The 19415-nt window shown below is 43.4% G+C and overlaps 1 protein-coding gene across 1 annotated transcript; it reads right to left on the reverse strand.

Annotated features, from left to right (window-relative positions):
- Positions 1-6982: 6982 nt before the first annotated feature.
- LOC146179549 (uncharacterized) lies at positions 6983-17652 on the reverse strand. Its single transcript, XM_084579605.1, has 6 exons — positions 17106-17652; positions 15915-16054; positions 14290-14424; positions 12494-12625; positions 8173-8254; positions 6983-7002 (listed from the first exon to the last, which is right to left on the reverse strand). The coding sequence occupies exons 1-6, from the start codon at positions 17329-17331 to the stop codon at positions 6983-6985; spliced, it is 735 nt and encodes a 244-aa protein (XP_084435731.1). The 5' UTR covers positions 17332-17652.
- Positions 17653-19415: the final 1763 nt, after the last annotated feature.

The following is a 19415-nucleotide window of genomic DNA, read 5'->3' on the forward strand; positions in this document are numbered from 1 at the left end:
GACGCCGTGTTCAAATGGTGTTTTCGTAGCCCGTCAGTATGGGTGACACGCAGCTCCAAAGGGTCTGCTGTGGAGTTGGAAACGCGTAACTTATAAACACAGGGGTAATGTATAACTGCTGACAACTTTGCAAATAAGCGGAAGATGGTTTATTAGATGGCTGATTTCCGAGTGCAAAGATAACGCAGGGAGGATTTTGAGTCAAGCTGCATCGAAGTGCTTCAAATTTATTTGTCTACTAAGGGCTCTTTAAAATCACCGATAATTTCACAAGCGTATAATTTTAAAGCTAAACCTGTTAAATTCACTGGTCGTGGTTCTGTGACGTCGACCTTGGGGGTAAACGTAAGGAGTACCAGGAGCAAATGGGAAGAACAGAAGGGGAGTGAAGCACCGCGCTGATTTCCCATCATGAATCGACGTCACGCAAGACGTCACTGTGGCGCGCTGAGCCGAGTGTTCCGAACGTAATGACCTCACGAGCGACTGGATATCAACGTCATGAGCACTATATCTGAGAAGACAGTGATAACGAATAAAAGTATTATCTTCCTGCCACAAACAGCCGTGGCCGAACTTCACCCTACATATAGTGGCAACCCTCCGGCGAGATTTCTTTCACACTTCTCCTGGATAAAAACGTCACCTTGGCAGCCTACATGGCACAGAAAAGCTTTTCCACGGCAGCCGAACGACTTAACTATTTAGCTCGAGGCAAAATGTGATTTCCACTAAAATACGGGTAACTACACGTGCTGAGCAACCACTTACGCTTTAACATTTCCACAGATATGGAAGTCTAAACCTCTATGTTATACTTTTGATTTTTTAAAGACCGACCGAGTGACACCAGGCCGGTTTATTTCCCTGCATGGGTGCACCACTGACTTCCTAAGTTACTCTTATTGTGCTAGTTTACTCACAACAAGGTCAGTTGCAAATGCACAAACTCTGTGATTTATTAGTTGTCTACAGGTGAACATAACCTAAATTTGTTTTAATCGCAAGCAACAAACATCGGTTACACTGGAAGTAGAAGAAAGAAAAATAAGATGTGCGCAGGGATTTTAGCTTGGGTGCCTTCATAGAAAAAGCCTCCCGAGGTTGCCTCCATCACGGAAGAGGATGGTGTCGGAAGCGTGGGTGGTACGGATATGAGGCAGAACGTGCCTGCGATAAGCTGTGATGGCATACTGCGTCCTCAGATAAAGACGACAGGGAAGTTGTGACCAGGAGCAAAAATAAAATACGAACAAAAAAAAAGTGGAGACGTCGGAGGCACCCTAGTGTACCTAGAAGGGTGTATGGGGGCAACAGAACAGTAAGCTGAAAATATAGATTCGAAAAGAGTGACTAACTGCAGGAACTTCACTGACTTGCAAGAAGAGAAAGATAAAAACAAGAAAATGAATGATTTGAAAATCTGAAACATTAATTACAGATAGCGAGACCAATATATGTAGGGCCGGCCCTTCGTTGTTGGATCTTAGTGTTTTAAATTTAACATTCGGATATAAAAATCAGTTTCATTTTCAGCGTTCATACTCCGGGGAAAATCGGTATTTTCAAAACATTAATACAGAATTATTGTTGCTTCTTTTTTCGGGTTATATAGTCCACGAAAAATAAAGCACGTTTTCGTTTGGCAAAGGATGCATCTAGTTTTTACAGGCTATGGGAAGCTTTTGAAACGAACAAGAAAAGAGCTATTTATCGCATAGCTTATTTTTTTATTCTGTCATTACTATTCGCACGAACTCGGTGTCTGTGTACTACTTGTATTTCACGCTGTTTGTTCATATTGGAAAGGAAAGAATGTAATAGGGGAGTAATTACTCAGTGGCATCCACCCAAGCGTAGCCACACGGCTACAAAAGAAAGCTGTACAGCTTTTTCAGAAACTTCGTAGTTAAAGAAAAATTCGTCCTGGTCCGGGGTTCGAACCCGCACCACCGCCTTTTCCAGGGTAGTCGCTCTACCAACTGAGCTAACCAGGACGGTCAGCAGATCAGATAGTAGGGCGATATCGTATTGATCTATAAATCGAAGTGGGAACGGTGTTTGCTGCGCTTGGGTGGATGCCAATGAGTAATTGCTCCCTTATTACAAATTTACTCCACCTTCGGAGATTCCCCTAAATATTCGATCAACACCGTCCTTACTTCGAGTTATAGATCAATTCTCTCTCGCCCTACCATCTGATCTGCTGACCGCCCTGATTAGTTCAGTTGGTACAGCGACTGCCCCGGAAAGGCTGTGGTCCCTGGTTCGATCCGCTGACCAGGACGAATTTTGCTTTAATTAAAAAGTTTATGAGAAAGCTGTACAACTTTCCTTCGTAGCCGTATGGCTGCGCTTGGGTAGATGCCAATGCGTGATTGCTCCCTCATTACAAATTTACTCCACCTTGGGGATTCAACTAAATATTCGATCAAATGAAAGAATGTTCTTTCTATGTTGCTGCGGCCGCTTGGGACTACGCAAAGGTATCAAACCGGAGTGTGACAGGAAGGCGTAGCATGTTGTACAGCCGTGTCAGTATGAAGCGAGGTCCATGCTGTCATTCTGGGGGCTTTCCTACTAGGTGTAGTGGTTAGGGCGCTAGATTACTGTGCCCAAGGATGCGGGATCGAATCCCGGCCGCGGCGGCCACTTTTCGATGTAGGTGAAAAGCAAGGCGTCCATGTGCTGTGCGATGCCAGTGCACGTTAAAGAACCCAAAGGGGTCAAAGTTTCCGGAAGCCTCCATTTCGGCCTCCCTCATAGCCTGAGTTGCTTGGGACGTTAAACCCCACAACTAGGTACACCTCAAGTTCATCCTGCATTTCCTACGCTCAGATTTCATTTTTGAAAGCAGCGCTGCCTGCTCATGGTGTGTCCAAATTGGGGCATGCATTCGGCATCAAGAACAAATTATAGCTCTCTTGAAGTGCTTTTCTACCGATGTCGCCTTTTGCAACATATTTATTTCGGCAACGTTAGTGCTACCCGATTTGCCACGACACAATATTTTGCTAGCTATGGCCAATAGGATTATGTAACAGGTTGGACGAGCCTGCAAACGTTGTGGTAGTGCAACTTGGGTAGCCCCAACGTGGCCGAAATGATGGACATGTAGCAAAAGGCGACAACGGGAGAGAATATCAGCCATGGCTAGCGGAGAGAACCGGAAGTAGTTGGTCTGCACTGATCGTGCTCTCCGTCTCATTTTCAAAAATGGCGAGACAAAAACAAACGTATCAATTTTACAGCTCTCCTGTTGCAGCTTTGATAATCTGGATTTGATACAGACAACGAAGTCTGTTTTTTTTTTTTTTTTTCCACCAAAATTGGAAGTGTTTTTAGGGAACGAGGCCTTTCAGCAATGAACTTCGTTGGCGTTGTTTTTGAGACTTCATGTTTAATGTTACCCTCAACTTGTGCGCACGATTAAGTACGCCTTCAGCACGTTTAACAAACTATAAGTCCAGCATTCAATCTCCTTTTTTTGTCCGTGCGTACGCCTAGCCCGCTACGAAGCCTTTGGAGCGGAATCTTGTACATTCCAACATTCCACCAGACACACCTCTGAACGTTTAAGTGTCCTGAAAAGTGAATCCGCGTTTTTCTTTCTTGCCCATTCAGTAAAAACTCAGTTTTTTTTTTGTTTATTTGTTCGTTTTTTCGTTTATTTGTTCGTTTTTTCGTTTATTTGTTCGTTTTTTCGCTCGTTTATTTGTTCGTTTTTCTCGTTCGTTTTTTCGTTCGTTTTTCTCGTTCGTTTTTTCGTTCGTTTATTCGTTCGTTTATTCGTTCGTTTATTCGTTCGTTTATTCGTTCGTTTATTCGTTCGTTTATTCGTTCGTGTCGTTGTCGTTGTCGTTGTCGTTGTCGTTGTCGTTGTCGTTGTCGTTGTCGTCGTTGTCGTTGTCGTTGTCGTTGTCGTTGTCGTTGTCGTTGTCGTTGTCGTTGTTGTTGTTGTTGTTGTTGTTGTTGTTGTTGTTGTTGTTGTTGTTGTTGTTGTTGTTGTTGTTGTTGTTGTCGTCGTCGTCGTCGTCGTCGTCGTCGTCGTCGTTGTTGTTGTTGTTGTTCATTTGCTCTCGTAGTCTTAGACTTAATGCTACTGCGAACAGAGCAGCTGCAGAGAAGTGTTGCAATGAAAGAAGACATACCCTCTGAAGTAAATGTTTCAAGCACAAGAGCAAAGCACCGCGACCCCGTCTCCAGTCGGGCGCCGCGCCGCCTACGGGACAATTCTACACCGCCTATTGAGTTGCAGTGGCGCCACACTGACGGCAAGGTCTTCGACCCAGACGAAAACAGGCGCAGAGATACGCGTTGTGGGATCTGCCGTGCGAAACAGCGTTAATTTCCATGCGCATGTCGTCTGCAGTGCAGAGCAATGCCAGACTGTATACAGCTGACCGGAATGGATCCCAAACATGGTATGCAGTGGTTCTACGATGGTACCAACATTTAGACCAATCGTTTAGAGGGTACTCGGGCCCTGGTGACGAGAACGCATTGGTGTAAATAAAAGTGCCATCCCACCACTGCCGCCAATTATAGCAAATGTTATCGAAATATCCAATACAAAAGGGTCGGCACTGCGGATGCGATGGTCTGTTCTTAGGAGAGCAGTTTTAGGAAGTCGTTGAGGGCGGCTGCTGGCATTTTTGTTTGTACTGCATTATCAACTGTCACATTTTCCTTTTCCGGTAATTGTTCGTTCGGCTTCAGCATGCTGAAGTTAACAAACGAGCAACAATAGACAAGTAAACATGTCATGTAGTTTTACTGCTTCCCTCAAATCTCTTCACGGACGTTATGTGACGTTTACAGGAGAAGGCGTAAGCTGCGCACCTCAGAGACGGCAGCGCCTTTTATAACAACGAAACATCCACGTGTGGGTTTTCTGTAAACATAGGGCTGCTGTGAAGCCCTTAATTTGTAGACTGTAATAGGTGCTCACTACTTTATTTTATCTTTGCTTCAGTCTGAAAGAGATCCATCGACGCACTTTTTTATTGCTCAAATGTGCCCTTCGGCATAAGCCCGGGGCACACAGAATTCGAATATGGGACATCGCTTTTGCATAAATCCGATGGTTTTCTAGAAGCGCGCCTTCGAACACTAAGGAGCTAGCTTACGCACTTACTACGTTGACCGTGAGTGCCCAAGGTGTGAACATGTGATACTGGGATCCATAATAACGTATACATATTCGACATAGGGGAATTACATTTGCCTAAAGGACTCGCCTTAGTCGGTCAGCGGTTTTCAGCTAATATAAGGCTAGGCAAACGGCGAGGCTTTGTGCTTATGTAAGGAGAAGGAAGGTGGCGACGAACGAAACACTATATGCGGCCATTGTCAACAATAACGGTGGTATTCGCTAAGTCATACCAATTCGTATAGAAAAGCTTTCGCCATTGCTGGCGGTGAATGTCTGGCGATATTTGCCTACTGAAAAAAACCTCTATGAGTCACAATAACCTCAGACAAATTCTCATACTAAACTCATACTAATTTGGTACAAATCTAATATCATATCATACAAATCTTACTCAGCGTATGAGAAATATATGAGATTGTACGACATTTGTATGAGTTTAGTATGAGAAATTTGTATGAGGGTATTGGGGCTCATACGGCTTTTTTTCACTAAGGAATGTGGATACGTTCCAGAAGAAAAGTGGGCAAGCAAATAAAGTAGGCGATATTTAAAATGAAAGAGTAGTTGGGGTTAAGGACCCCCAAACGCTGCAAAGGGGACCGAGGTGACTGCCGCCGAGAGAGGACGAAATTGGACGCAACACACATACGCTATCCTAACAACTATTAGTTTATTTCCAGGAACGCAAATTATATGCCTGTGTGTTGCGTCCAATTTTGTGCTTTCTCGGCGCGAGTTACCTCAGTCACGTTAAACCAACTTGTCCAAAAGCACGTGTTATACAAAGGCAAGCTATGCAGTTATTAAAGAAAGTCCGTATTTGAAAATTTTCACTTGAAAGGTCAATAGGTTTCTGTTGCAACCATACAGCGCCTCGTAGGTAGATGCAAAGATGGAGAAAGTGCTTATTATTACAAATAGTTGCACTCTGAGCGGACCTTTACAGCCGCGGTCACGACCTGGATTGTTATTTGGATGTGCAAAACAAATAGAGTACTGACTGCCTAAGAAGATCGGTAGGATATTGGCTCTTGATGTAAATGTTAATTGCTGCCGTGGACGTCGATTTTGTTTTGTTCTTGGTGCTCTGGTACAAAGCGAAGTTAAGCTGATATAAAATATATATCGAGTTTTTGCGAAAAGAACTGCCCAAGAAATATCAGTTCAGTTCAGTTCAGTTCAGTAGTTCAGTCGTGTCCGACTCTTCGTGACCCTATGGACCATGCCACGCCACTTTCCGGTCTCTCGCTATCTTCCTAACATCACATAACTTCATCTGCAGTGCCTCGAGGATGCCATCTAACCACCGTGTTGGCTGCCTACCCCTTCTCCGGCGACCCTCAACCTTTCCCAACATCAAATCTTTCTCCAGCGACTCCTCTCTTCTCATCAGATGACCAAAGTAGCTGAGCTTTAACTTCAGAATTTGACCCTCCAATGAGCAGTCAGGGTTTATGGTCGACAATATCGATTGATTTGATCTTCTGGCTGTCCAAGGAACTCTCAAGAGTCTTCGCCAGCACCACAATTCAAACGCATCAATTCCTCGGCGGTCAGCCTTTTTCACAGTCCAAATATATGACCATCAAATTTAATGTCACTTAGTAAAGCGTGGCTGTAAGTCAATTAGTGGGACATCGTAAAGATAAAACCGCAGAAACGAACATTAGGCAAGGCGACAACACGGGCGGGTATTTATGCACTTATTATTTGGTTTCATGTACCGATTTTCCTCAGTTTATATGGCAACAACATCTCGGGAGCGTAGCCGATACTATTCAAATATCGCTACAAGCGCCACCAAATCAGCTTTCTTCTTTTCAGACATTAGCTGCTCTGGAAGGTGTCTGTGAAAAATGAGGATCACTGCACTAAGTTTCACTCTAGACAGTGATTTCCTGTTAATGCACATATGTTATTCTTACAGCCTAATTTATGCCGAGACAGAGCAATAGGCGATTTGTATCGGGTCACTCGCATAGCGAGACTCGCCGCTGAAGCCTACGGGGGTTCCTGTTTGCAATCTTCGTATCGACTGTGAGAGAAGGGATCCTTCCTGATCTGTGGCGGAAACTCGACTCCGAGAACGTGCTCCCGCATGCTCGCCGGATCGTGCATATGCAGAAAAAGCGTGAAGCTGCGACAGAACGAGTTTCAGTCATCCTCTCTAGAAACTGCCGCCCTCTCTCATTACAGAAGCAATGGAAGGACCGGCATCTAACGTTTTCAAACTGAAAGCAAAGTAAAGGGGCCTCTAGCTTATTCCGCAATGTCCTGGAGGCTGTGACGGCTGCACAGAAAATGTATTTGGCCATTTATACAGCTGCACACTAATAGCCACCAAAAGTGATTGGATTATTTTCCGCAGTGTACATGAAAAAATCATAAATCAATGCTAATGAGCGGTATTACACTAAGCCCCTCGGGAGCCGATTCCTGATTCTCCGATTATGTAACTGCAAATATCCCTTGACCATATTCGCTTAGAAAGTTTCGCATTCTTTCCCACTAGCCGAGACCAACATTCCAGTCCCCGGGAATGAGGTTCCACGAAGCGTGCTTCTGCAGCAGCGGTCGCCAAGTTTCTTTCTTTCCAACGCGAAGAAGGAGGGAGGGGTCAGGGGGAGTCTGTACAAATGGGCTAAAATAGGCAGCTTGGTACAAAAGCCGTCGTTAGCCCGCTGGTAAGTCCGTCGTCACATCACCGTCCAACCTACAGTGGCGTCTCTCTCTCTCTCTCTCTCTCTCTCTCTCTCTCTTTGTGGGCATCCTCTTGTCGCTTCGCCGACCACGGATGCACGTTCACGCCTCCTTAACACACAAGAGTTCTCTATAGTCATTAATCTATACGTCTAGTGCAACTGCATCCCAGCCCCCAGGCGGGAGACAGTTTCCGGCGCACACATGAGGTCGAGAGAGGAGATTGAGAGAGGAGACCAAAAATACTAAACAAAAAAAGTTAAGCGGAAGCACGGTGAGCGGAAGTGTAGAAAAGCAAACTTGTTTTACCGTCTTACCGTGAGCATAGTCAGAGTAGTCAGAGTCACCCCTAGTGACCATGAGAGCGTGTTCTTCGATGTGAATGTCGTCATGTGTTGACTGCAAAGTGTGTGCACGTGCGCATCACACTGAATGTGTCGGTGACTGACATTGTCCGAACCCTTCCGCGATAGCTCAGTTGGGGCGTTCGACTGCTGACCACTAGGATGCGAGTTCAATCCGGCCGCGGCGGCCGCTTTTCGATTAACGGAGGTATGGTGGCTAGAAAGGTTACGGAGGCAAAAAGCAAGGCGCCCGAGTACTGTGCGATGTCGGCGTCCCTCATAGCCTGAGCCGTGCTGGGATATTAAGCAGACGTTGTGCGCGGTCTTCGGTTGATCGTCGACAGTGCTTTGCACGCCAACGCGCGTTGTCCACACGGTGGCCGCTCAAGTGTTCGGTTGATAAGGTTGTAGTACATCTCGAAGGAATGCTGCCGCCTGTATGGCTGGCAAAATAGCGCTTAAATTTGGCTTCAATGGTAAACTTTGTGTGCCGCGCTGCACAAGTTTTCCATGTTATGTTTTTGTGCGTTTGCCTCCTCCCTGCGCCCATTTTTGATGAAGATATGGTTTGTGGGTGCCGAATTTTTGCGTCCAAAAGCTACTGAAGAACTCCGGATGAACGGAAGGAAGAAACAGCTCAAACGGACAGGGCGTGCGTTTGAGCTGTTTTTTCTTTCCGTTCAACATGAACCAACCAGCCCGACCAAGCCCTCTTCTTGAACTCTGGATGAATTCGGATCATCTTGGGTTCCTTGACGTGCACTGATATAGCAAACGGTACTGGCGCTGTTGCATTTTGTTTCTGTCGAAATGCGACCGGCGTAGCCGAGATTTGATCCCGTGTCAGTGTGGTTCATCTAGGTTACAATTTATGTAATTGTCTGTGGGCGATAAAGTAAGAGAACGAGCTTTCTATCATTATCATCATCAGCCAGACTAGACCCACTGCAGGGCGAAGGCATTTCCCGTATTCCTTCAATTAACCCGGTCCTGGGCTAGCTGCATCCACTTGACTCCTGCAAACTCCTTTACCTCATCTGCCCACCTGATTTTCTGCCGCCCCCTGCTACGCTTGCTTCCCTCGGAATCCAATTTTGTTACCCTTAGCGACCATCGATTATCCTTCCTTCGCATTACATGTCCGGCCCGTGCTCATTTCTTCTTCTTAATTTCGATTAGGACATCATTAACTCGAGTTTGTTCCCTGACCCATTCTGCACGCTTTCTATCTCTCAATGTTACACCAGCCATTTTCCGTTCCATAGCTCTCTGCATTATCCTCAACTTAAATAGAACCCTTTTCTTTAGCCGCACAGGTGAGTACTGGTAAGACACAACTATTATATATTTTTCTCTTGAGACATGTCGGTAGGCTGCTAGTCATGATCTGCGAGTATTTACCAAATGCTTTCTATGCAATATGTCAACCTTCAAAATTGTATTCATGCTTTCTGATACAGTGAGCAGTCAAGTCAATTTACAGGCATAAATGTGAGTAGTTGGCTCTGTGTAATATGCTTGACATTTCAGTATTTCGTCGCTCAGACACGTTCGATCCTCTTCACATTTCACACAACACTTTTATTGCGGCAGAACTTCAAAATTCTCTTAACTATAACAAATCAGAAAGCCTTCATTTCACTGTTGTGCACAGTATTGAAAGGTTTAGACAATAAAATGCAAAGAAGCTAATGCAATGCAAAAAAAAAAAAAAAAAAGAACATGGCAGAACTAATTTCAAGTTCTCATAAAATCAAACAGAAATGGCAGAAAATCTCGAAAAGTGATGCAGTTAGATGCTATAAAATTGCAGTACTTGAACCATGCTTTCTTTTTTCTAGATACAAAGTTACAAAGCAGTGCATGTAAGTACACTAACATGTTAATTTCATATACAGCAAACACATTCTAATGCTCATTTTACCATCAAGGTTTACATGATGAAGACTACAGTAAAAGCTGGCACTTGAGTAGGCCCTAGGTTTGGCAGCGAATGTTTCAAAACATTTCTAAAGCTGATAATCAACACAAGAGAATTAAAATTGTAAAAGTGCAGACAAAAAATTAAATTTCTAAACCAAAATGAGGAAGTATAATAATCCACTAACAACAGGAATCAATATGAAGATGCAGCAGTGTGCAATAGGCACCAACTGGTAAAAGGTGATGTGTGTTCCCAGATCTGTTTGCACAGGGCAATGAGCACAGCTGTGCTGCAGTTCACTCCAGCTGGCAGTTCTATCGAACGTGATCCTGTTTTTTAAACAGAGTTGCTCGTGTTGCCAGTGAATTGCTGTTACTCCTGCTCAATATATGGTGCTGTGTTATATGTGGCTCTAAGAATTTCCGCCTTTTCGCCAACACGTCCCCTACTGCGCCAGTGTTCATTTTTAGCCGTTCGCTGTTTTTTTAGTTCGGATACATCTTTATGGCTGCAATCCTGGCTCCTTTTTCCCGAGCAGCCTTTGGTCGGTGAGCCTCGCAAGTTTAAGCCTGCAGTTGCCTGCGTGCCCTCTCGCAGCTGTGCAGTGCACTCTTGCAGCTGAGCAAGCACATACTCTAAGGCCTTGCTGTCAGTGCAGTAGTAGGCTAGACTTTTTCCCCTTTCATATTCTTGCAGAACTTTGGCTTTTAGTTGGCCTATACCTTGCGAGCATGATTTTTCCAAGGCCAGATTTCCTGATTTGTCAACTATGTCTGCATTTGTCATAGGCGACACGTTGTAGCAGTTATTGTGGCCGTCCTCAATTTGCGTGGTGACACCATGATCAAGTGCCATTAGTGGCCCATCACGGTAGTGTTGTGGGAGTTGGTCAAATCCCCATGCTTCGCATAGCAAAAAAATTGCACAAAAATGCTTGCATGGGAGGCCGTGTTTCTGGAAGTCGTGGCAGCTGCAGCTCGGCACGGCAAAGTTTACTGTGTAGACGGTCCCTTCAGATGTGGCACTTTTCACCAGAAAAGTACCGTTCTGACACCCTGCTGTGATCGATTCATTAATGAAGTCCGCCGCTACAGCCAGCCTGCTCATTATGTGGTGTACTACGCTACGTGGTCTGTTGTGCAAGTATGGTGGGATGTTGTCATGATACAATCTGTACTCTGAGGAGGACTGTAAGTTTTTTCTCTGAAAGTGTACTTGTCGATCTGCAAGGAAAGTATGTAGTGTTTGTAAGAGGCCAGTCAAGCTTCGGCGGCCACTGTGTGACTTGAGGTAGTACTCTTTTAGCATCTTATTTTGTGCCTCAGTGCCGTTATTTGTTGTGATTGTGAGGCCAGGCCTGAGGTAGGTTGCCCACATTTTTTTTACCGGAAGCCATTGGGTTTCCACATAATGCCTGAACGCAGGGTTGTCAGTCCACACCTGACTCGAGTGCATGTCTTGAAGCGCTATGGCAAAATCCTCTGCACTATGTGCCCTAGCTAGCTTACGCAGCAAAAATAGTGCCTGATTTTTGTCATTTATATTATTTTCTTTTTTCCGGCACCACCGCTCCCAAGCCTGTTCACGGTGAAAATCGCAGAGAGCAATGCGGCTGTCTGGAAATGTCAAATTTATGGCATTAATTTCTGCCTGGCTAAAATCAATCATCCAGTACTTGGGGCAAAAATTTGGATTCCACAATTTAAAAACCTCTAATGCTGCTGAAATGCACTCAGATGTTTCGAATTGCACTATAAACACGCCTACAATAACATAGCCCGTTGGTGTCTTGACTACCAAAAAAAACAAAGGAAGTGCATAGTCGGTAGTCTTATTTGTAGCATCGAGGCATACAACATCTTCGGAGTATTTCTGTAGAGCTGATTCCATGAATGCGGTCTGCATGCAAAACATGAGTGTTTGTTCGCATTCACTTGCAACACTTTCGAGAACGCTGTCATTTTTCTGTGATGGCATAGTGCTGGATTCTTGTGAAGGGTGCTGCTTGTATGGCTGGAAAAAGTATTTTCCTGTAGGGTCTTTTCTTCGAAGATCTTCGATCAGTTTCATCGCATTCACTTGATCCACTGAGCTGTATCTGTCTTTTCGGATTGCAGACTGTATGTGTGAGCGTATGTCATCTCGTGTTGGATAAAATGTTCTGCATGAGTGCTGTGGTGGTTCCTTATTAGCAAACAGAACATCTTCTACATAAAATTGCAAGCATTTTTGGACTTCAGTCACTGATGTAATACCTTGCTGCACAAGTTGGTTTATTTTGGCTGACACTTCAGCATTCATTGGTTGGCCAAAGCTGAGTGCCATGCCAAAATCATGTTGTGTGTGGCCATCTTTTGCATTAAAGCTCACATATATTCTCACTTCACGGGCCACTGCTGGTGCATACTGGTTGTCCGAGGACAGTGCACTTTCCAAACGTGCCATTACAGCTTTTGATGCCGCTTTCCTGCTGTACGCAGAACAGTTGCGTGGAAGTTCTATCTGCAATATAATAAAGGGAATATGAAGTATGTAAAAAAATTCAATGGCAAGTTTTCATATGTGCTAGCATAAAAATATGTACAAGCAATTATATGCACTTTGCTGTGTCCACAAGCAAGTGACAATATAATAGTCTCCTTATTTCATTATATTTGGTGACAATATAATAGTGTCCTTATTTCATTATATTTGCATATTGACAGCAAGACATGAATGTTGGGCATCAAGTAATTTAGCTTTTGAAATAACCCGCAGCAGTGGTGCAGTGGTTAAGGCACTCGACTACTGTACCCACGGATGTGGAATCGAATGCCGGCCACCGTGGCCGCTTTTAGATGGAGGCGAAAAGCAAGGCACCCGTGTGCTGTGTGATGTCAGTGCACGTTAAAGAACCCCAGGTGGCTGAAATTTCCGGAGCCCTCCACTATGACCTCTCATAGCCTGAGTCGCTTTGGGATGTTAAACCCCATACATAGTAATATTAATTAGCTTCTGAAATATTCAGCGTGCCAATGTGAGTAAAAAAGAAAGACTTGCATCTTCTATCTAGGACAGCAGCTTGGGCAAGTTGGTTATTAATTTGATACGGAACAGCGCCGAATAACGGGACAAGAAAGGAACAAGTGCTGCAGTTTATTTCGATGAAACGCAGCTTCTTATAACATCTGCACCACCGTCAAAACACATGCATCACAACCATATCGTTCTCGCAACTTGAAATGACAAAGGAAGATTAGTAATCATAACTGTAAATTAAACTTTTAGCATATCGAATTCTTTCTTTGTTAGAGCAATAGACGGTGTACTGTTGCAATGGTCACCCAGCCTCGCTATCGACGCTACCTCGATGACTTCGCGGACCAATTGCTCTTTGTGTTTAACCATTACTCTGCATTTGCTGAACTCAGGTGCACATGTTTTTGAGGGGCAGTCTCTGCAATGTATTCCTAGGTTTTTGCAAGCTTGCTCAAAATTCGTTTTGTATTCAAGAAGCATTTCGTTCATGCATCTGCCAGTCTGTATTCTTTCCCACTTGTCACCGGCAACGAATAAACGAGGCCTTCGGAGCATTCCTTGTCCCTTGACCCATTATGCGCTATTCCCTATCAAATCTTCTATGTTTTTAAAATGAGCACTATAAAATCCATAGCCATGTTGAAACCATGCTGATAACTGATTTCAATGATAGTGTTATAGGGGTTGTAAAAGGTTTTGTGAACACAGGACATAGCCTGAGGATGAGCTGGCAAACTGGCAGTCCTAGCCCTGACAGTCAACACATCCATGTTATGCCGTGCGCTAGCAGTTTAACTGCTGCCGCTGCCAGTTTTTCTCTTTTCTATGGCTTCAATTTGTTTTTCTGCTATAACATCGTTGCCCCTTGATATTAGTTAGTTTTTCTGCTTGCATGTCCTCTACTTTCTTACTGGTTTCTCAAAAACTCAAACACTTCAATTGCATTCATAATATTGTCCTGTGATAAATATGTGCAAAGGTAGTGAAATAACCGCCTGCATGTTATGAACAAAGACTGCACAAGACATTCAGTAATGCACCACTCAGTTCATGGTTTCCTTGTTCTCCAATTGTTAGTGACATCATAGCTGCATGGGGTGTTTCCACAAGGTTAATTTGCTCTAAAAACAAATAACAACCTCACACACCTTGTACTCTGGAAACATTTCAATCCTTTTTGTGTGCATCCTGGCTATGCACCCTTTTTTCTTTGTGCCTTGGAGCTTCATTTTCCTCTTTGGAAATGTTGCTGGACCCCAGTCAGGAGTGGCATTACTCTGAGTCTTGGAGAGAAAGCAAAGGGAAGAGTCAGCTTGTGTTGTGAATTACCAGAACATATTCCTTCTTATTTCAATGAAATATACCTTAGAATAACGGCCTGGGGGGCGAGTTGGTGCATGATGGAAATGAACGGCGGCGCAACACGGAAACGGACACAGACAAGAAGGGGACACCACATGCGCACACTACCAACTATTTATTAAACGGAAAGGTGGCATATTTATACGTCCATCTCAAGCATCAGACTCATCGCCACAGTCCGCTCCAAACCCAACACGTGAACGCCGAGCAGCACCAACAGGAAATCAGACAAGATATTTCTAACCTCAGTAGATATATCAAAAACGGGGGGCAAAAAAAAACATTTTTTTTTTAAACGGAAGGCAGGCCATATCTCATAGCAAATGCAGTATGGACCGAAAACAGCAGAGTAAGACATGAGAAGCGACCAGCCCGAACCCTAACAAATAAAAAATAAACAATAAAACAATCGTAGCAAAAGCAGAGTCAAAACAGTTAAGCAAAAGCAGTCAGAACCCTAAGCCAACAACAAAAGATGATCGTAGCAAAAGCAGAGTCAAAACAAATGAAGCAAAAGCAGTAAAAAAAACTAGGCCAACAAAAACAAAAGACGATCATAGCAAAAGCCGAGTCAAACAAATGAAGCAAAAGCAGTCAAAAACCTAAACCAACACCAACATTCGTAGCTCAAGGAGAGTCAAAGAAATGAAGCAAAAGCAGTCAAACACAATCGTATACCAAAGGCATAGTCAAAAAAAGGGGGGAGCAAAAACAGTAGGAACCTAAAAGCAACTAAAAACGATCGTAGCAAAAGCAGAGTCAAAACAAAAGAAACAACAGCGGTCAAATCTAAAACAACAGCAACAAAAAGCACTGGTAGCAAAAGTAGAATCAAACGAGCTACGAAATTAACAACCCGCCTAACTAAACATCACAAGGCCGTTAAAAATTCCGGGCTTAAAGTCGCACAGTGCATGCCGTCACAAAAAATTATCAAGGAATGAAACTTCATTTCTACAGAGGGATACAGACGAGTCGCTAACACAAATGCTGCTCTTCTTTTTGATCATAAAGGCTTCAAGAATTTCCCGTGCCACCTGATCGCGACTCCTGCCCAGAATCCTTATACCGTTAAGCATTGGCTCACAGTTGCATTCTTTGCAATGGGTAGACAAATTTAACCCGCCTCCGTTTTCTAACGATTTCTCATGAAATATACCTTCTAGGACTGTTGAATGTGATAATATGGCACATCTCCTTATGAATACAGAAGCTAGGTTAAATATGAATATTGCCTGCTAGTAATTGGTGTCGATCCCTGGTGCCATAAATTATCCTTTAGTAGAACATTTCACTCCTTGTGCAGTTCGTACACAGTAATATGCAGCATGGCAAAGGCCACGGCACTCTGACCATGTTGCTCTCACTGTATTGTTGCAACAAATGTGCTCACATACAAACCTTTACTTACATCACTTGGTCTGCTGTGGACACCATGGCGCTCTTTTCCAAATACACACCCTTTCGTACATTTAGCAGTAATCCTAAATGGGCAGTCAAGCTCGATTGGTAGGACGCATCCTTTCTGCTTCGCGCAGAACAGTAGCCGTGCTGAAAATATTTGAACACCACAGTGAAAATTTGTACTTGGTTTACACGCTCATGCATCAAAGCTGTACAGACCCTTGTCATAAATTTTAAGCAGGCTTCAACTCACTGTGGCATGTCCTACTAATGCCTGAACACAAAATTTTGTAGGCCTTGCTAGTGTCTATTTTTATTAAGCACAAGTCAAAGTGGTTCCCATGACATGTGCACATATCAATAACCAACATACCATCTGAAGATCACTATAGTGAATGTTTTGAAGTTTATAAACCTTTTAGACATAAAATGGAGGAAGTCTTTATAAGAAGTAATAAATTACTCTGCAGAAACAGCTTATTGAAGTTTGTTTTTTACACATTTGCTCCCTATTCACAGAAATGGATCATAACAAATCACTGAAATTGGCAGTGGAGAAAGGGATTTATTTATTGCTGCCAGAAAAGCCCCAGTTAAAGGCTATCACATGATTTTACACAAGTGGAACTAGAATAAGCGATAACTACATTTTATAATTTTTTTTCATATTAGCAAATTCATTCACTTGAAGGGGAAAAAAAGTTTAGGAACTTTTTTTTTTCTTCTGTAAACTGATATGATGTTCATTCCACTTCTGTAAAATAAACCCGCCTTTCCTCACTGCTAACCTTAGTGTTCTGCTACGAGCTTTATGTGAAAATAGGCAAACATGTAAAAATAATTCAATAAATATTGCACTGATTTTTGTCAATTTTGTACTCATATCTACTTTTGTGTATTAGTTGCGTGAACTTTCGTTTATGTAGATTTGATCATACCATTGGTACAGAATATGTTACTTATATTGTTTTTTTAAAGACTTGCCTGACCTTAATTAAGCTACATTTTTTTATTGTGAGCCCATACAACTATAAATGGCTTCCGTGTTTAATTTTGCAAACGCGCAACCCTAATTTAGGAATGTACGCGATTCAAACTAGCTGAGATCTGTACGTTTTCTGCCCGCTGGCACCCGTCCGACGTTCCCAGAAAATTTGGATCACGATCGCAAGTAGTAAAACGATGGACGAATACTTACATTTCTCAGAATCGGGGTGGGCAGAAACTTCTGTCTGAAACGAGACATTTATACTCGCAAGCTCACGCTCGAATTCTTTGAGCGTATCATCACTGTCCAGGTACCCGGTCCACTGCTTGTCCACTTTCTTCACATCTTTTAAGTATTTCCTCACTATTTCTTCTTCCTCGCGAAGTTCGTCTACGGGAAATGATGCGATAGGCACCGCATCCCCCAAGTTATACATGGCTGAGCGGCACTTCGGCGCTGCAGCCACTCTAGCTTCGCCGCTTTGGGATTCAGTTTCAAATTCAGCGCGAAAGTATGCACTACGCGCGAATCGCTTTGCGCATGCGCGTAATAATAACAAAACAATAACAGGCAAGTCTTCGTTTACGTTTATACTTTTATTAAATTAGTTTGTTGCATAAAAAAAACGACTTGCAAATTTGTGCAGTTATTTGTAAATAACTCCACCTAAATTTTGTTTTGCTACTTTTTGTTTTCTGTGTTCTCCGCACTCGACACGCCACCTTCTCTCTCTCTTTCGACCTCAGGTGTGCGCCGGAAACTGTCTCCGGCCTTTCTTTTCTTTCACCCGCTTTCGGTATCGGTTGTTCGACCAAACCAGTTTGCTCCCTTCGGGCGAAGCGAAATGCGCTTGAAACAAAGCTCCGTTTCCACAACTAATTACTGCTGCCACAAAGAAGGATTACGGAGCCCCGTCGTCTCGCAACTGAAGGCTTTTTTTGTTTTTGGACAGAACAAGGTTTAAATTGATATCCTCTTCCTTTTGTTCCGCTCTCATTCACACTTCGCCGGCCGATAAATGCAGAGCTCTGTCACGTCCCACTGGACGGGAACAATACCTGGCGTCGACACGGTTAATTCTTTTTCACGGAGTCCGACGCAGCGCGTTTCCCAGCATCATACATACTCTTGCAGTCGATTGCGCCTAGTGAATTCCGCTTAAATGACTAGCGAAAGAAAACCGTGATTTGTGAGGAATTTCTCAAAAAAAATTCTTGAGAGCGATTCAGTCTGACAACTCCAATGTTCTATCGCCGCGAGAAACAATCCAAATAAAACTCCCGCCCTGCCGACTTCAGGACGCTGTCTTACTAGAGATTCACGCGTCGCTTGCACATTTAAACAGGGAGAATTCCGTGATGTGATACTTTCCATTGGGCAATATCATCTGCCACAAAATTCTTTCATTGCCTTACCCAAAACATTATACTGTCTTTGCAAAAGAAAACTTGTTTTCTCAAATCTTTTAGACAATATTTATGGCACCACCTGAGAGTTACATTATTCCTATTGTAAGTAGAACCATCGTAATTTGCGTTTTAGTTATTTTTTATTTTCAGTGCCTCCAACGCTGAACTATGCCGCTGGAAAGCAAACTATGCGCCTTAGTTTCTACTGGAAACAGCTGTACGTTGTTCGCATTAAGGCCGTGAAGCGGCTAGTGTGGCCGGTTTGTTTCAGTTCCAAACTGGTTGCTTTTATAATGTGTTATATTCAGTGTAAATGTGTGCCGTTATATACATGTTCATTAATATTTTCCCATTTGAACAAAATATGCATTATTCGTGTTTTGTATTGTTTGCGCAAATCCTGTTAATGTAAACGATACTGAAGGTTTATTTCTCTCCCCTTAACCCCGTGCATTCAAGTATAACCTACGCTCATTTGCTGTGTCGCTTTTTATGACATTTAAGCGCACGTATTGCCTTCCTTGTCTAATTCGACTTGTTTGTTGGCGCTGCAATTTCCTTTTCTTCTTTCCAATGTGGTGATGCATGAAAAGTTGGAAATGCATTTAAATCCAGAGAACAAAAATAGAAATCCATTGACTCAGAAAAAAGAGTGTCAATAATGGACACTCAGATTTACGTAGGTGCTGATAAATTTTACTTCGAAAATGAGATGTTAGTAAGTCGTTTAAGACTGTTTCAGTCTTGAGAGGAAAGATATAACAAGAAAAGTGTTATCCAAGAGGAGAAACCTCTCATATGCCTGCAGCGTTATTTCCTACCACTTGAGCGAAGCAGCAGTACAGAACAGCAAAGGCGAGAAGAAACAAAACAGTTACGGGCAAGTAAACTGCATTGTCCTGATTTCATTTGGAGAACAGAAGGGGAGAAAATTGGAGAGGGGATTTGTTATGTTGAACGTATGAGCTCTCTGTCTTCCTGGTCTCGTGTGTGCGGACACAAGAGAGTCGTTTCCCGTCAGTCATAATGGATCGCGCGTGGCCCGCGCAATCCCAGCGGTGTACTGCGCGCTCATTCATCGCCTGCACATCAGTCAACGCCGACTGACGCA

The sequence above is a fragment of the Amblyomma maculatum genome, chromosome 9 (assembly GCF_055883805.1).
Source record: "Amblyomma maculatum isolate TAMU_Amacu chromosome 9, ASM5588380v1, whole genome shotgun sequence".
In the NCBI taxonomy this organism is placed as follows: Eukaryota; Metazoa; Arthropoda; class Arachnida; order Ixodida; family Ixodidae; genus Amblyomma; species Amblyomma maculatum.